Below are 18,864 nucleotides of genomic sequence, written 5' to 3'. Positions count from 1 at the left end.
TTTATCAAATTCTATGCTTTTGATACGTTTGCCTCCCAGGATGCTTCCTTTGGGCGGCTGATTCTCCTCTCTGCTCAGGAGCATCCCCACCCAGAAAGAGGGAACTGCTTTAGGACATCCCCAAGGTAATTCCTGTGGACCCTATGGAACCCGAAGAAGAAATACAGAATTATGGTATAACATACCATTGATACTGTTGCGTTCCTAAGATCGGATCGGCAGCTGGACGACCAAGGGGAGGAAGCGGCCGGAAGACAAAAAAATACGCCCCCTTCTCGTACGCATTACACGTCATCTCCGGGCATGTAAGGATTAATCGAGACCATCGGGAACCATCGGAACTGGTCGTAGAGCTTAAGGTTGACCATACCCTCTCTTAAGCTCTACGATCATGTCAGTGTAAAAACCTCCCATGTCCCATGTGCCATGACACTACTTTGTTAATTATGCACTCCCATAAAACGCCGTTCGCATAATTAGGCACGCCTGCGTTCGGATCTCCACTCCCCCGTTTTCAAGCACCTTCCCCTGTTACCACCCACAAACGCCTTAATCTGTCACTCAAACTACCGACCTGGCTGTGTTCAAGGAGAGAGAAATTTCTGATCGTAGCGGCTAGTTTGCACACGCACATTGCCAACTTTATGCATGCGCAGTTTAGTGAACATCGGTGGCGTACGACCGTGCGGCCGCTACGACCGACTCTGAATGAGGTCCTCTGTCTCTTTCCGCAAGGCTTGGTTACAAACTGAATGCCTGTGGCTGGGGGCGGGGTATAAAGGGAGGAGGACCAGTGCACTCTGGGAGCTCCAAAGCTTTTTCTGTTTGGTGCACTGGATGCGATCCAACTACATACCCCAAGGTAATTCCTGTGGACCCTATGGACCTCAAAGAAAAATAATTATCAAAGGTATGTAATACCATAATTCTGTATTTTCCTGGGGGGGAGGGGGGGAAGCTGCAGCCCCGCTGCCCCTTGGTAAAATCCGCCACTGATTGTAATACTGTGTTATCTGTGTTTTTGTTACCCTAACTCTTTTCCTGTTCACAAATGTTTAATTGCAGCATCTTTCTCCTGTGACGTCCACTCTACCATAAGTCGTCCCCATCAGCTTCCCCCTGTTTATCTGTTTTTCCTCTGTTTGTTGTTTGTGCATATGTCTCTCTAAAAAATATGTGGGGTGTAACAAATTATAGCAGAGGTTTCTTTGTAAGGAAACCTACAGTACCAGCAAAGGGGAGCTTAACAAATGTTAACAAGCTTTTTCTTCTGCCTACAATGACTTGTTTGGGTGTAAGTGTATCTGATATAAGCTTGACACAGAGGGCCTGATTCTGACCCGCTCGCGAGCACTGTACGCTCGCAAGTGGGTCGATAGTGCCTAAGTGCGCATGCGTACGACGGAGGGAGCTCCGTCGTGCGCATGCGCGAGACCCGGCGAGCGAAGGGGAATCCGTCGCTCGGGGTCTCGCACCAAAGGAGGCGTGCTGTCAATGGTGAGTGACAGCACGCCCCCTTTGGTGGGCGTGCCAGGGGCGTGGCTGCCAGACGGAGGCGTTCCCATGGGAACGCCTACCGTCTGAATCCGGCCCCACTGATATCAGTAGTGATGTCAGTGGGAGTGATTTTGGCTCTGATAGAGCCAAAATCACTCCTGGGCTTGCGGCAGCGAGACCCTACCGCAGGGTCTCGTCGCAAGCCCGATGGTCACGATGGTCTTGACCATCGCGATCATGTACGCTCGCTATAGCTGTGGGTGGTAACCCACAGCTATACGAGCGTCCATGAGGCCGCTCCAATGTTAGGTAGGAGGGCCCTGATTCAGAGCGAGCGCTCTGGTCAGAGCGTCCGCCTCTGAATCAGGCCCAGAGCTGCATGGAGATGTCTCAGAGTCAGCATACAGTGCAATTGAGTGCTTTTCTTAAAAATGCATATACATCCACCTCAGTTTGAGTTCCTAAATGTACAGTACATAGCAACATAACTAAGAATAGCACCTTAAACCTCACCCGATACACTGAGCTCTCCCGTCCTCTTCTCCAGTGGGGTCACCAGAGTGGGGTGCGTCACCCGGCAGATGAACTCTGACCCCTCTTCTGTTAGCGCTGACACAGATACAATGAGACTGGCTGTGCAGGTGTAAGTCTTATCCGGCTCCTGTGTGGTCTCCATTACAGGAATCTTATATCTGTAACTGGGAGACACCTCGTACAGTTCCTGCTTCCCAGCTTCTCTCCTCATCCACTTCACTCCCAGCTCACCCGGGTAATACCCCCGGATTCTGCACTGCAGTTTGGCCTCTGTGCTATGTACTAATCGCGGCTTTATGATATCATCCATCTCCGGGGAACAGAAAGAATCTGTAACACAATAATAATGAAGACAGGATAAAAAATATTACCATCAATAGAGAAAATATGACCTTCAAAGTTTCTGCCATATACCGAATGCAGAAAAGCAACAGTTAGTTTTTTAACACAAAAATGAAAACCTTTAAAAGAGTTACATTGAATGTCAAATTAAAAATTAATAAGATTTTTTTTATGTAGCCATCCATTAAGAGCCTCATTTATGCCCCTTTTCCATGAAAATGCCGGGTCCGACTTGGGATCTCGAACACATTTCCAACCCATGTCACAGCCGGGTCAGAATCCTTTCACACTGCACTTGGACCCAGGTTATTCCTGGGTGGACCCCGTTCACACTAGAGTTCCTGAGTGTTTGAAGATTAATGCTGTTTGACACAGGAAGTGATAGCATGATGCAGCTTGTGACACTCTGCTACCTAGCACAGAGTTATTGCAGGAGGAGGAGGATGCAATTTTAGGCTGAGAGGGCTAATACTTGACACCAATATTTATCTTTCACCTCTGCATCCATCTATGTAACCATGATGTGAGCTCTGAGGGGAGCATGGAGATGACATCATCTCTGAGCGCCCCTACTAGCCCCAATCAGTGGCTTCTAGCGTGACCAGTGTCGTTCACCCGACACCGTTCCCAGAGGAACTTTTGGCAAGTATGTTTGCAGGGATTATGTGATGAATTGCATGAAAAAGTAGGTAAGTATGACTTGGGGGGGGGGAGTTTCCTCATTTCAACTATGTGCCCCTGCAAGTTATTTTTTGGCAGTCAGTGTGATCCGAAAACAAGAACTGCCACACTGAAGAAAAATATAGGGAAGATATCTCAGATTCTGGCTTTCATTAATACAGGGACACTTAGTTTAGGAAGGGGTGTTCCATCTTTGAAATGATCTGCGTTCTTTGTATTTATTGACTGGTGGTCACCTGTGATTACCAGACAATATTATCCAGCACTACAGAAAACATCACATTTTTCAGAGATGAGGAGGACACTTAAAGTGTCCTGTCTCCAGCATACATGCACCTGTACACTAAAGAGAACCCTTGTTTGAGAAAGTGTAGTCTTGTCTTTGAAAAAATGGGCCCCAGATTTAGAATTGTATATGTGGGTTGAGTCTGCCGGAATTATCGGAGAGCGCTGTGACTTAAAGTGGTCAGCCCGGCAAATACTGTGATCTCTGTGGCTGGCCCCTCCCCTGGGACCAGCCACCAAACAGCTGATTCCTTTGCTGGCGGCCTGTGTCTATTCTCCTGTCTCCCGTCATGCTCCTTCCTTCTCCATAATACTCCTCCTAATTCTTCTTCTCAACTTGTGCGTAATCAATGCAACTATCTATAATGGGGAGAGAGTTACCTCCGGCAAAGAGGAGATAGCTCTTTCTGCTCTGGGATGGACTTCAGGAAACCAGGGCCCTCCACAGCTTCAGGGAAGCAGGCACTGTTGTGAGTACTGGAGTAAGTGGCATGTGCAGTGGCATAACTCCTGGAGGCAATGGAAGCATTGGCATCCAGTTGCCATCTGTCAGGGGGTCACTGAGGAAGGAGGCATGAGCAGTGGTGGACCACCAAGGGGCTACTACCATAGGTTTGCTCAGAATTCCAATGATGCAGCTGATGTCCACTAGGTGGTGTGCCCCACGGTGGATTAGAGCAGGTGGGTGGCTCAATAGACATTAACTGCAGCGTTCGCAAATTTTTCAGTAGCGGCTGTGACAAGAGTAACAAAGTTTTCCTGAGGTGGAAGGTAGCAGTGGTCGTGCTGGCAGTGGCAGTGGTGGCGGCGGAGGTGTGTATGTTTCTAATAGAGATGAGCGGTTCAGATTCTGTGGAATCCGAACCGCTCCGAACATCAGGGATCCGAGTCCACCCGAACGCTGTTCGGGTGTTCCCCGCCTGACTCGGATCCCACTTCGAGGCCGAACGGCAGCCTCCTGACATCGGATCCTCGCAAGAGAATCCGACGTCAGGGCCCAACCTCCACAGAAACAAACACACAGCCGCCATACTCTCATTGGCTTCTGCGTCCATGGAGGGAGCCAGCTGGAGCTCACTCATGAGCTCCACCTTCCGGCTCTCCCCCGCTGCGGGTGATGGGAGACACGTCATGACTACTAATAGGGGCATACTACTGGGGGCACTACCAATAGGGGCATACTGCTGGGGGCACTACTAATGGGTGCATACTACTAGGGACACAACTACTGGGGGCATACTACTGGGGCACTACTACTGAGGGCATTGTGTAAGGGACACCACTGCTGGGGGCATTGTGTAAGGGACACTATTGCTGTTGGCATTGTATAAGGGGCACTGCTACTGTGGGCATTGTATAAGGGGCATTACCATACCTCCCAACTGTCCCGCATACAGCGGGACAGTCACATTTTTCTGGGACTGTCCCGCTGTCCCACCCGCAGGCCATAGTGTCCCGCGGTGGTGGAGGAGTTGGGGAGAGCACAAACCACTGCTCTCCGGATGGTTCTGCATTAGCTCTACTGGCTGCAGGGTGCCCATTCTAGGCAACCTGCAAGCCACATGCAGCTGCCATGGGGGAAGCAATGGTGCCGTCCCCGGAGCGATGGCACTGCTCGTATACCCCTAGTTACGGCCTTGCTTTTAAGATCTCTGTAATTTAATGTAGATGGTTATTATAATATATTATTCTTATTACTGTTATTAGCGAGAATTTAAATAAAAATATGGACAATGTGAAAGACATTATGGCAGCATAAAAGGTACTTACTGCGTCTCTTGCCCATTCTGTAGCACATTATAATAGCAATTACAGCAATTCCCAATCCAATGGCCACAATCGCACATACAGCAACCACAATAGTTGTTAGTGTAGAGTCTGTAGACGGATCCGTTACATCTGCCAATATAAATAGCATATGTACGTCATACTGTATACTATATACATGTAAGAGCTATTCATACTGTATACTATATACATGTAAGAGCTATACAGCTGTAGTGAGACCAATGCTGCAATTCACCACTATAACATGTGTTGTACTTACAGTACAGTATATGATGTATGTGCATTTTCTCTCCACATAGAACCTCGTGAATAGAGTCCCTGGTGTTTATTTACTTAAACCCCTTTTCCACCAAAATCCCGCGTCTGTCCCGGGATTTGGAAGATGCGCTGACTGACGTTGGTGCAGTAGCGCGGCAGCTGGCTGATGCAGGAAGTAAAGTGATGGCGTACTGTATGTGATCATTTTACTTCTATTGATCATCAGGACGGCTCCTACCCGAGTCCCTGTCCTGACAACTCAGTAATAATACGAGGGTGGTTCAATAAGTTAGGTAACAAGACCTCTCATGTGTGTAATGTTCCCACCAGAGCAGGTGGACCACTGTTTCCCCTCATTAGCCTGCGCCCCATATCAGTCATACTATCCCAATATCAGCAGTAAGATGGCCGGGCTGGTGGAAATGTGGTCAAACACTTAGGTGCGTAGTATGATCTGATTTCTGCGTCTAGAGGGCACATCAACAGCTGAAATTCATCACCAACTTGTCCAGGTGTATGGTGGTAACGTCATGTCATGGAAACAGGTTTGGTTTAGGTGCACAGCAAACCGCACATATAAGTTGTTACGGCGCTACCATTGGGAGGTACTGGACCATCCTCCCTTCAGTCCTGACCCGGCTCTAAGTGATTTCCATCTCTTTAGACCATTGAAGAAGCACCAGGGTGAAAAGCGATTCACAACCGGTGATGAAGCTCAGCAAGCCGTCAGGTCCTGGCTTCAGGCGCCTGACACTGATCTCTCCTATACCAAGACTATTGATCATAGATATATTTACGAGTTGAATAAATTTACTCAATGAGAGACCTTGTTACCTTATTTACCCTCGTACATTCAGATAAATAAGGATTCCGGGACACGGTTCGACTCAGAACCCCAAAGTTCGGGTGTGTTCTGTTTTCAGAAAAAAACAAACTGCTCATCTCTAGTAGACAAATATACAAAAATATTTCCATGTGTAGAGGGACATTATTACTATAGTGCTAGTACCTCCATACACCAGACGGAACTTCTTGTGGTGAGGTTCCCGCAGAGACTGATGTTGGACTCTACATGAGAAGATCCTCTCTCTGTCCTCCTCAGTGGGTGTTATCGTTACTGAGCTGTGCACAATGAATGTCCCATCCAGGTTACTCTGAGGTTTGTCCACTGTGACCCCACTGAGTGTCTCTCCATCCCTGAACCATTTAACTTCAATGTCCACCGGGTAGAACCCAGTAATGGAGCTGCGCAGGACACTCTCGTTGTTTATAACAACAACATTATTAGTGATCAGGATCTGTGGAGGAGCTGTAACAGAACACAGGACATGTTATCTGATGATCGGCGGCTTGAAGACTAGTTGAGATGCACAAGTGTGAGACACAAATTCACGTTCCATGATGTGACAATGCAATGCTGATTTGGGATAAACACAAAGAGATATATATATACCCCTTTACGTTTTTTGTTTGTTTGTTTCTGTGCATCACTCAATTGGATCAAAAACTGCTTAAGTACAAAATAAATGACGATGCTTGGAGTTGGGATGGAAATATTCTAAAAGAAAAATCCTACCCTGTATTGGCTCATGAATGTAACTAAGTAACTATGTGATATATTGTACAAAGCAGTAACTACAGTATGTGATGTACTGTACAAAGCACTTACTATGTGATGCACAAAGAGGTAACTATGTATTGTACGAAGTAGTAACCATGTGATAAGTAAATATGTGATACTGTATTTTGTACAAAGCAGTAACTACAGTATGTGATGCACAAATAAGTAACTGATCTACAAAACAGTAAATGTGATGTACACAGTAGTAACTGTGTGATATACTGTACAAAGCTGTAACTATGTGATGTACTGTACAAAACAGTAACTATTTAATGTACAAAGCACTAACTATGTGATGTATAAAGAAGTAAATACTGTATGTGATGTACATAGCAGTAACTGTGTGATGTACAAAGCAATAACCATGTGATATACTGTACAAAGCAGTAACTATGTGATGTACTGTACAAAGCAGTAACTATTTAATGTACAAAGCACTAACTATGTGATGTATAAAGAAGTAAATACTGTATGTGATGTACATAGCAGTAACTGTGTGATATACAAAGCAATAACCATGTGATATACTGTACAAAGCAATAACTATGTGATGTATAAAGAAGTAACTACTGTATGTGATGTACAAAGCAGTAACTATGTGATATACTGTACAAAGCAGTAACTATGTGATGTACTGTACAAAACAGTAACTATGTGATGTATAAAGAAGTAACTACTGTATGTGATGTACAAAGCAGTAACTATGTGATATACTGTACAAAGCAATAACCATGTGATATACTGTACAAAACAGTAACTATGTGATGTATAAAGAAGTAACTACTGTATGTGATGTACAAAGCAGTAACTATGTGATATAGTGTGCAAAACTGTAACTATGTAATGTACTATATGATGTACATAGCAGTAACTATAGGCCTGATTCAGAGCAGCTCACGAGCGTACAGCTCTCGCAAGCGGCTTGTGCGCTGCGTACAGCGCGCGCATGCGCGAGCCCCGCTGAGCAACTGAAGTTCAGTCGCTACGGGGCTCACTACAAGACGGGGCAGCTGTCGATGTTGATTGACAGCTCGCCCCGTTTTGTGGGCAGGTGGGGGGGTGGCCGGACAAACGCAGGCGTTCCCTTAGTAACGCCTGGCGTTTGTTGGGAGGGGTTACTGACATCACTAGTTGACTTCCTGCTCTATTAGAGCAGGGAGTCCACTTGGGCTTGCGGCAGCTAGACCCTACCCCAGGGTCTCGTCGCAAGCCCGATGGTCGCGATTATCACGATGGTCTCTTGGCCGCTCACACAAGCTGTGGGTGCTCTCCCACAGCTTAGCGAGCGGCAGGAGAAAAAAATAAAAGTAAATAAAACAGCCCACATTTAGAGCGAGCGCATGCCAGCAGCGAGCGGCTCTGCATGAGGTCCAATAATTCTATGTGTTGTACTGTACATAACAGTAAATATGTGATGTACTGTACAAAGCAGTAACTATGTGTTTTATTGAAGAAGAAGAAACACTTTTCTGTATAACGTGTCAGTACTAGAGCTGGCTCATACCTTGAATATCCAGTCTGATTTCTTGCTCTCTTCTCGCTGAGGTGTAGATCACTGAGCACTTATAGATTCCTCCATCAGGTATAGACACCTGAGATAACGACAGGTCAGCGAATCCATCTCTTATTCTGTCTGTGTCTAATGATACCCTGGGATGAGATGTTCGCAGCGTTCCGCGATACTGTAAAATTTCCTTTCCTTGAAAGTACCAAAGTATTGGGAAAGTTCTGTTAGCTGGGGACACAGATTCTACATCAAACTTGCAGGGGATCAGCACATCTGACCCAATTCTTGCTGCATGTGTGGAGAAGGTCATCTGCCCAAGAGCTTTACCTGCCGAACATGTACACAAAAGTCACTTCAATACAGGTTAAATAAAAAGCTAGAGGAGAGCAGGTATTACCAGAAATCCCTATTTTATTGGGACAGTCTAGTGATCGAAAGTTGTCTTACCTAAATTTCCTGAGTTTTGGTTGGATTGTGGTATGTATTTGGCAGACAGGGACATAATCTATTTTGTCCTGGAAATGTTGGCGGGTGTAGGCATGCAATTGGGAAAATATAGCATATTAAATATACATTGAACCCATATTTTAAATGATGCCTACAGAGTATATGTATATAGTTTAAAATACTATAGTTTAAAAGAAACATTGCCACACAGCAATGGCTGACAGGATGAAACTATATGACCAAATAGAAACCAAGAATGTTTTCATTAATCAAGAAATAGATAAGGCCAGTACAGGAGAATGGAGAAGGAGTATGTATGTAGTGGAAGTCAGGTAAAGGAATTAAGGATTGATTAGTTAGTTAATTTAATTGTTTGATTGACAAACAAAATGTATGAGGGAGGAGGGGGCAGTAGTATGGCTATTAGTTCAGCCTCCTTATATTTTTTATTCTCTAACTCTTGTTGGGAATCCTTGGCTATTAACATTGTATTATTATAATTTTATTTTTAAAATGTGTAGTAATGTATTAGAGGAATAACCAATCAAAATGTTTGTCTATGCAAAAATGACCATCCCCAATGCCCCTAAAAATACAGCTCATTATGAAAAGAAAAGTGTTGTCTTTGCGCCTGTCCTTGGTTTGTTTGTGCCAAAACAAAACAATTTATTAAATTAAATGGCTACCTCCAATCATTGAGGAGGTTGATGATAAGGGTGTTGGTGGTGTAGATTGCATGCACTTGTTCAAATTGCTGGAAGCTGTTACTGGACTGTTCGTTATTATTTTACAGATTATAATAATTTTGTTAAATTAGTTGCATGAACTCACTGCAAATTACATAACAGGAATGTGGTCCCTAGATGGTTCCTCTACTAACTTTGGCCTCACAGATGGTACAGATTTTCTTCACAAATGTTGCCAGAATTTGGGTAAAAATAATTCCACAACCAAGAGGTGGAGTTTCTGGTGTTATGCCCAGGCATGACAATGACTCTCTTTTTATCATGAGCAAGAACTGCTGCCACGGGTGGCTGACTTACACAAACAACATCCTCATCATCAACATCCTTTTTAGCATCATATAGTACCCTTCATCCTGTTGCACTTGCACAGTAGCATCCTCAATTTTCTATTATACATTTGCAGAGGGTGCAGAAATGGTGGAAGGATGCTTCTCTGCAAGTAGGGTATCAAAAACATCAGACACACTCGTGGACACCCTCAGACTCTCATCTTCTGAACGCACAGTTTGTTCTTTAGCATTAGTGTTTTTTTCTGCACTGTTTTGCATACATGAGACACCTCTGAGTGAAAAGGTGTTGCATCATCATGTAAGGTTACAGAAAAAATGTCTGACTGTCAGCAGTTCTAGAACCACCACTCGCAAATAAAGGACAAGACCTGAGGCTTTCCATGACACTGCGTATGGTGTATGGCATTTAGGCAATTTTTTTGTTTTTGGCAGTAAATTTTCCTCCCTTTATTATTAGAGGTGATATTTTTTTTCTTTAACATTGTGAATATTGTTTTTATTTCAGGTGCCCCTCTATGCCCTTGAGCACTGCATTTAGTAGATGTTGAAGGACGAGTATCATCTTGACTGGCAACAGGTGCAGCACTAGTACTTGGTTGCTGCTTCTGCGACTCACAACGCTGATATTAATGCTGTGGCACGGCACCTACTAAGCATTTTTGTTTATTACAGTACCACTGCTTGGCCTGCCTGGACACACACAAGTTTTACAAAATAAAAAAAAGTTTGTTTTTTTCTTATGACCACAAGATCACACAATGCACTGCTCCTAAAGGGCTTCTGTAATGAAACACACTGTGCCCCTTTAAAAAGAAGACACATGCTAATGTTTTTTTCTTTAATTACACACAATACCCCTGACTTGAACTAGGGGTGTGCACCGGCCACTTTTCGTGTTTTGTGTTTTGGTTTTGGATCTGGATCTTTCTTCGTGTTTTGGATCTGGATTGGTTTTGCCAAAACCACCCTTCCGTGTTTTGGGTTCTGGGTTTTGTGTTTTGGATCTGTATTTTTTTGAAAAAAAGCATAAAAACAGCTAAAATTACAGAATTTGTAGGTTTTTCTGCTCCTATGCTATTATTAACCTCAATAACCTTAATTTCCACTCATTTCCAGTCTATTCTGAATACCTCACACCTCACAATAGTGTTTTTATGTCCAAAAGGTTGCACCGAGGTAGCTGGATGACTATGCTAAGCGACACGAGTGGGCGGCACAAACACGTGACCCATCTAGGCGTGAAACTGCAGTGGCAGACAGGATGGCATTGAAAAACTAGGCCCCAAACTGTACATAATGCAAAGAAAAAAAAGAGGTGCAAGATGGAATTGTCCTTGGGCCCTCCCACCCACCCTTATGTTGTATAAACAGGACATGCACACTTTAACAAACCAATCATTTCAGCGCCAGGGTCTGCCACACAACTGTGGCTGAAATGATTGGTTCGTTTGGGCCCCCACAAAACAAGCTGGCAATTAATCTGTCCCTGCACAAACTGGCTCTACGGAGGCAAGAAGTCGTCCTCATCCTCCTCATCCACAGATTCCTCACCCTCTTCAGTGTTATGTACATCCTCATCCTCACAGAGTATTAATTCGTCCCTGCTGGAACCACAGGTCCCTCTGTACGTTCTGGAGGCTGGTCTCCCTGGAAGAGTTGATCATTCATTTTATGAACATCATCTTCTCCACATTTTGTGGAAGCAACCTCCTACGCCTTTCGCTAACAAGGTTCCCGGCTGCACTAAACACTCTTTCGGAGTACACACTGGAGGGGGGGCAACTCAGGTAAAATAGAGCCAGTTTGTACAGGGACCTCCAAATTGCTTCTTTTTCCTGCCAGTACAGGTACGGACTGTCTGACATGCCTACTTGGATGCTGTCACCGATGTAATCCTTTAACAGACAGACGCACGCTTGTCGCTGCTGCTTTGAGGATTCAAGTGCGGCTACAGCCCACACAATTCACAAAGACAGAAAAAAAAAAAGAATATTTTTATTGTTTGTGGAGCACACTTTGAGGGTTACACCACCCTCTAACAGACAGACGCACGCTTGTCGCTGCTGCTTTGAGGATGCAAGTGCGGCTACAGCCCACACAATTCACAAAGACAGAAAAAAGAAGAAGAATATTTTTATTCTTTGTGTAGCACACTTTGAGGGTGTCACCACCCTTTAACAGACAGACGCACGCTTGTCGCTGCTGCTTTAAGGATGCAGGTGCGGCTACAGCCCACACATTTCACAAAGACAGAAAAAAAAAGAACAATATTTTAATTGTTTGTGTAGCACACTTTGAGGGTGTCACCACCCTTTAACAGACAGACGCACGCTTGTCGCTGCTGCTTTAAGGATGCAGGTGCGGCTACAGCCCACACAATGCACAAAGACAGAAAAAAGAAGAATATTTTTATTGTTTGTGTAGCACACTTTGAGGGTGTCACCACCCTTTAACAGACAGACGCACGCTTGTCGCTGCTGCTTTGAGGATGCAAGTGCGGCTACATCGCACACAAGTCACAAACACATAAAAAAAATAGTTTTTTATTTTTTGGAGCACTTTGAGAGTTACACCACCCTTTAACAGACAGACGCACGCTTGTCGCTGCTGCTTTAAGGATGCAGGTGCGGCTACAGCCCACACATTTCACAAAGACCGAAAAAAAAGAACAATATTTTAATTGTTTGTGTAGAACACTTTGAGGGTGTCACCACCCTTTAACAGACAGACGCACGCTTGTCGCTGCTGCTTTGAGGATGCAGGTGGAATCTAGACGGGATTTGGAACCGAGGACACACTACCTCCATCAATTGTCTAAATCCCACTGCACTAATGTCGGATACCGGACGCACGTCTAACACCAACATAGCAGTCAAGGCCTCAGTTATACGTTTTGCTTCAGGATGACTGCTGTCGTACTTCATCCTCATCGCTAGGGACTGTTGGAGGGTCAATTGTTTAGTAAAAGTAGTGATGTTCCTACTTCCTCTCTGGGATGATGAACAACTCCCAGCAGCAGCAACAGCACTAGTAGGAAGTGGTTCTTGATCTTTCCCTATTTTATTTTTATCAGAGAAAGTTTGGTCCTCCATTTATGTTATATTGATATATATACGTGCGGCTAAAGCGCACACAAACACAGAAAATATTTTTTTATTTTTGCTGGAGAGTAGTGCACTTTGTGGGTTACACCACCCTTTAAGAAATGAGCCAGCCGGCTCTTTACTTATGGGACACAGGCGCACGCTTGGCGCTGCTCCTTTGTTGATGCACGTGCAGCCACAGTGCACACAAGTCACAAACACAGAAAATATATATTTTTTTGGTTTGGAGTGTAATTTGGGGGTTACAGAACCCTTTAACGGTCAAGCCAGCCGGCCCTTTACTTATGACACAGGCGCACGCTTGGCACTACTTTGTTGATGCACATGCGGCTACTGCGCACACAATTCACAAACACAGAAAATAATTTTTTTTTTAGGTTTGGACTGGAGTGTACTTTCGGGGGTTACAGCACCCTTTAACGGTCAAGCCAGCCGGCCCTTTACTTATGACACAGGCGCACACTTGGCACTACTTTGTTGATGCACGTGCGGCTACTGCGCACACAATTCACAAACACAGAAAATAATTTTTTTTCGGTTTGGACTGGAGTGTACTTTGGGGGTTACAGCACCCTTTAACGGTCAAGCCAGCCGGCCCTTTACTTATGACACAGGCGCACGCTTGGCACTACTTTGTTGATGCACGTGCGGCTACTGCGCACACAATTCACAAACACAGAAAATAATTTTTTTTTTGGTTTGGACTGGAGTGTACTTTCGGGGGTTACAGCACCCTTTAACGGTCAAGCCAGCCGGCCCTTTACTTATGACACAGGCGCACGCTTGGCACTACTTTGTTGATGCACGTGCAGCTACTGCGCACACAATTCACAAACACAGAAAATACATTTTTTTTTGGTTTGGACTGGAGTGTACTTTGGGGGTTACAGCACCCTTTAACGGTCAAGCCAGCTGGCCCTTTACTTATGACACAGGCGCACGCTTGGCACTACTTTGTTGATGCACATGCGGCTACTGCGCACACAATTCACAAACACAGAAAATAATTTTTTTTTTGGTTTGGACTGGAGTGTACTTTGGGGGTTACAGCACCCTTTAACGGTCAAGCCAGCCGGCCCTTTACTTATGACACAGGCGCACGCTTGGCACTACTTTGTTGATGCACGTGCGGCTACTGCGCACACAATTCACAAACACAGAAAATAATTTTTTTTTTGGTTTGGACTGGAGTGTACTTTCGGGGGTTACAGCACCCTTTAACGGTCAAGCCAGCCGGCCCTTTACTTATGACACAGGCGCACGCTTGGCACTACTTTGTTGATGCACGTGCGGCTACTGCGCACACAATTCACAAACACAGAAAATACATTTTTTTTTGGTTTGGACTGGAGTGTACTTTGGGGGTTACAGCACCCTTTAACGGTCAAGCCAGCTGGCCCTTTACTTATGACACAGGCGCACGCTTGGCACTACTTTGTTGATGCACGTGCGGCTACTGCACACACAATTCACAAACACAGAAAATAATTTTTTTTTTGGTTTGGACTGGAGTGTACTTTGGGGGTTACAGCACCCTTAACGGTCAAGCCAGCCGGCCCTTTACTTATGACACAGGCGCATGCTTGGCACTACTTTGTTGATGCACGTGCGGCTACTGCGCACACAATTCACAAACACAGAAAATAATTTTTTTTTTGGTTTGGACTGGAGTGTACTTTCGGGGGTTACAGCACCCTTAACGGTCAAGCCAGCCGGCCCTTTACTTATGACACAGGCGCACGCTTGGCACTACTTTGTTGATGCACGTGCGGCTACTGCGCACACAATTCACAAACACAGAAAATAATTTTTTTTTTGGTTTGGACTGGAGTGTACTTTCGGGGGTTACAGCACCCTTAACGGTCAAGCCAGCCGGCCCTTTACTTATGACACAGGCGCACGCTTGGCACTACTTTGTTGATGCACGTGCGGCTACTGCGCACACAATTCACAAACACAGAAAATAATTTTTTTTTGGTTTGGACTGGAGTGTACTTTCGGGGGTTACAGCACCCTTTAACGGTCAAGCCAGCCGGCCCTTTACTTATGACACAGGCGCACGCTTGGCACTACTTTGTTGATGCACGTGCGGCTACTGCGCACACAATTCACAAACACAGAAAATATATTATTTTTTTAGCACTTGGGGGGAGCACCCCTGATGGACAGAGCACCCCCTGGACAACACTACAGCACCTCTTTAGGACTGGGACACTGCACAGGACTTTGGAGTGGACACAGCCCCTATGGAGAACTGACTGCACAACACAGTCCAGCCAGCCCCTATGGACTTTGAAGTAGTGGACACAGCCCCTATTAACAACAGCAGCACAGCACAACACAGCCAGCCCCTATGGACTTTGAAGTAGTGGACAACAGCAGCACTACACTACACTACACTACACAGCCCTAACTCCCACCCTCCCTCTTCACTGTCCACAGCCGAGTGAGAAAATGGCGCCGACGTGGGTACCTTATATAGGATCCAAAACCCGCGAGACTCGGAAGGCGGGATGATGACGTTTTGCCTCGATTTCAGATCCGAGTCAGGCGGGAAAAGTCGAGCCTGATTCGGATCGGACTCGGATCGGGGGGGCTCGGGGGGGTTCGGATTTCAGAAATCCGAACCCGCTCACCCCTAACTTGAACACAAGGGCCCTGATTCAGAGCCGGACGCTCTGACCAGAGCGCTCGCTCTGAATCAGGGCCCTCCTCCATTAAAATGGAGCGTCCTCCTGGACGCTCGTATAGCTGTGGGTCACCACCCACAGCATATACGAGCGTGCAAAAAGATGGTCGCGATGGTCTTGACCATCGCAACCATCGGACTTGCGAGGGAAACCCTGCGGTCGGGTTTCCCTGCCGCAAGCCCAGGAGTGATTTTGGCTCTATCTGAGCCAAAATCACTCCCACTGACATCACTAGTGATGTCAGTGGGGCCGGCTTCAGACGGTAGGCGTTCCCATGGGAACGACTCCGTCTGGCAGGCACGCCCCCAGCACGCCCACCAAAGGGGGTGTGCTGTCAATCATCATCGACAGCACGCCCCCTTTGGTGCGAGACCTCGAGCGATGGAAAGCCCGTCGCTCGCCGGGTCTCGCGCATGCGCACGACGGAGCTCCCTCCGTCGTGCACATGCGCAGTGGGGAACATCGACCCACTTGAGAGCGTACTGCCGCTCGCGAGTGGGTCTGAATGACCCCCAATGTTCCCTGAGGGCCTGTTTCCGAGATGTATGCGAATCCGATGGTTAGCTTACATCTCCAATAATGAGTGGTCTGTGCTGCTGCTAAGTAAACACTTTTCTTTACAATTTTTTTTTTTTTACAAGATTTCACACCCATTCCGTCAGATCTCCTGTGTCAAACGGCGCCCAAACATGAGGGAGGGACTTTCATGTGCAATCTAAAGCAGACGTTTTGGGATCCAAGCCTGACAGAGATCGAGATCCCATCGGAAAGGTGAAAAATCGGGTGGGTTCGGTCATATTTATATTTTTTAAATCTACATCAAGAACACAGACTAAAGGCCCCTACACATGTAACGATATGGCACACGATACGATGCATTGGAACGATAAAACAGCAACATCGTTCAGTGTGTATGCATGATAGCGTGCATTGGGTGATCCCGTGGGGTCGTCTGTCGCTTCAACTGATCTTTCTGCATGTAGAACAGATCAGGTGAAGCCACTGATGATCCCATGCCGTGCTAGGCGGCATGTCGGTCACTGGATCACCCTGTGTATAGGGACCGCACGATATGTCGGCCCTCGGATTGTCGGTCGCATCGGTGCCAGCACATCGTGCCTTAAAAGTAACTGCAGGGTTCTCACTCTCTAAACATCCCACTCCCCCAAATACAAAAATACAAAAATAAAAATAATGGGTGTGGCTTGGCTGCAATGTGGGTTGTGAGTAGGGAAGACAGGGGTCAGTGTTTGGATTGTTAGGGGTGGGGATTGTTATTATAGTGATATTTGGTATTTCCTGTATTAGTGCATTCTGCTTTATTAAAATGAGCTGTCTCTAAGGACTTAAGACCCTCACATCCGTAGGCCTAATCCTTATGTACCCCCCTTCCCCCCTTCCCACACACACACTGCTATCGGTCTCAATAAATATTGGGATTTCAGCAGCGTTTTCATCCCCTTCAAGCACAAAAGTTATTACAAGTGGTGCAATAAAAGTGTTTGTCAACTTTCTGTTCTTGATTGCGATATAAAGTTTTGCATGATAAAACAAATATATAAACAGTATATACTAAACTAATACTTACCGGTTTGATGTAAGATAAACAGACACAAAAGTCCCTTATGTAACATTTCCTGGACAGCTGGTCCCAAATTCCTTTCATTCCTCATCCAAACTTTTTCTTTTTAACCCAAGGACTCCCGGATCAAATCTCAGCACTTTTCTTTTATAGTTTAGCATAAAAGGGAGTAAAAATACAGTTATACAAAGAACGGCAACAAGCAGCAGAGGACATGAAGGCTGAACTCACTTAACAACTGGGAATTCTCCTGAGATGCATGCTGGTTATTAATAGCTGTTACTTTCACTTTTACTAAACCTCGGGGTACGCTACTCCACCATTCTATGGATCTGATGATTCTTATTCAGTTATCATATGTGCTCCAGGTTCTTATTCAGTTATTATATGTGCTCCAGGTTCTTATTCAGTTATTATATGTGCTCCAGCTTCTTATTCAGTTATTATATGTGCTCCAGGTTCTTATTCAGTTATTATATGTGCTCCAGGTTCTTATTCAGTTATTATATGTGCTCCAGGTTCTTATTCAGTTATTATATGTGCTCCAGGTTCTTATTCAGTTATTATATGTGCTCCAGGTTCTTATTCAGTTATTATATGTGCTCCAGGTTCTTATTCAGTTATTATATGTGCTCCAGGTTCTTATTCAGTTATTATATGTGCTCCAGGTTCTTATTCAGTTATTATATGTGCTCCAGCTTCTTATTCAGTTATTATATGTGCTCCAGGTTCTTATTCAGTTATTATATGTGCTCCAGGTTCTTATTCAGTTATTATATGTGCTCCAGGTTCTTATTCAGTTATTATATGTGCTCCAGGTTCTTATTCAGTTATTATATGTGCTCCAGCTTCTTATTCAGAACATGTTATATCAAAACAATTAAAGTTGGAACACAAAGTTAACAGTGTGTAAGTAACAAACCGTATCCCTAACACAAATTTCCATCATAATTTGTCTGGTCCAACAACATTTTGGGTATGAAATGAACTGATCGTATGGATCTGACGTCTGTGCTAGGAAATTCTGTACGCGTGATTCCACAGTCCATACATGGAGACATTCCATGAACAGCTTGCAGCACGCACCAGCACTAAGAAGCCAGGCTCAGTACACGATCATAAAGGAGCGACATACCCCAGATATATCCACTTTCATGGGCTTTTTTTGTATGCAAGTACGAGAATGCTGCCGATCGCAGATTCCCTATGATTGGAAACCTGCACCTGAGCAGGACCCATTTTGCGTTCCCCATGAATGTATTCCGCATGATCGCACGCAGGCCCCTGTATGCCTGGAGGTGTTTATGGGGCAGTGAGGGGGTGGGGACGGCCTGCGTTCCCGAAAACAGCCGTGTATCGCCCCCATTTTTTGGGAGTGGCAAGGCCAGGATCTGCATCGCATGCTGGTGCCGGCCAGCCTACATAAGCTGAGGCTTACTCAGTTGGCAAGCGCCATCCAACATCTGCTGCAACCTCGGCTGGGATCGCAGAT

General features: G+C 45.4%; 1 protein-coding gene across 1 annotated transcript; it reads right to left on the bottom strand.

Annotated features, from left to right (window-relative positions):
• Positions 1-1,999: 1,999 nt before the first annotated feature.
• Positions 2,000-17,463, bottom strand: LOC148506374 (tapasin-like). The gene is made up of 5 exons (XM_088446874.1): positions 17,379-17,463; positions 8,511-8,840; positions 6,395-6,694; positions 5,110-5,217; positions 2,000-2,361 (listed from the first exon to the last, which is right to left on the bottom strand). Exons 1-5 carry the CDS (start codon positions 17,461-17,463, stop codon positions 2,000-2,002), a joined length of 1,185 nt encoding a protein of 394 aa, XP_088303000.1.
• Between the last annotated feature and the right edge of the window lie 1,401 nt (positions 17,464-18,864).

Source organism: Taudactylus pleione, unplaced genomic scaffold, assembly GCF_031769625.1.
Source record: "Taudactylus pleione unplaced genomic scaffold, aTauple2 ptg000407l, whole genome shotgun sequence".
Lineage (NCBI taxonomy): Eukaryota > Metazoa > Chordata > Amphibia > Anura > Myobatrachidae > Taudactylus > Taudactylus pleione.
Note: the sequence above shows the minus strand (reverse complement) of the source record. Positions and strands in the feature narration are given on the sequence as shown.

Excerpts from the sequence above, each read along its gene's own strand:
- LOC148506374 (XM_088446874.1), bottom strand. The coding sequence starts at position 17,463 with ATGAGGAATGAAAGGAATTTGGGACCAGCTGTCCAGGAAATGTTACAT. Across the intron at positions 6,695-8,510 it reads AATCAGACTGGATATTCAAG|CTCCTCCACAGATCCTGATC; the intron begins GTATGAGCCAGC and ends GTTCTGTTACAG. Across the intron at positions 2,362-5,109 it reads CAGAATGGGCAAGAGACGCA|ATTCTTTCTGTTCCCCGGAG; the intron begins GTAAGTACCTTT and ends ATTGTGTTACAG.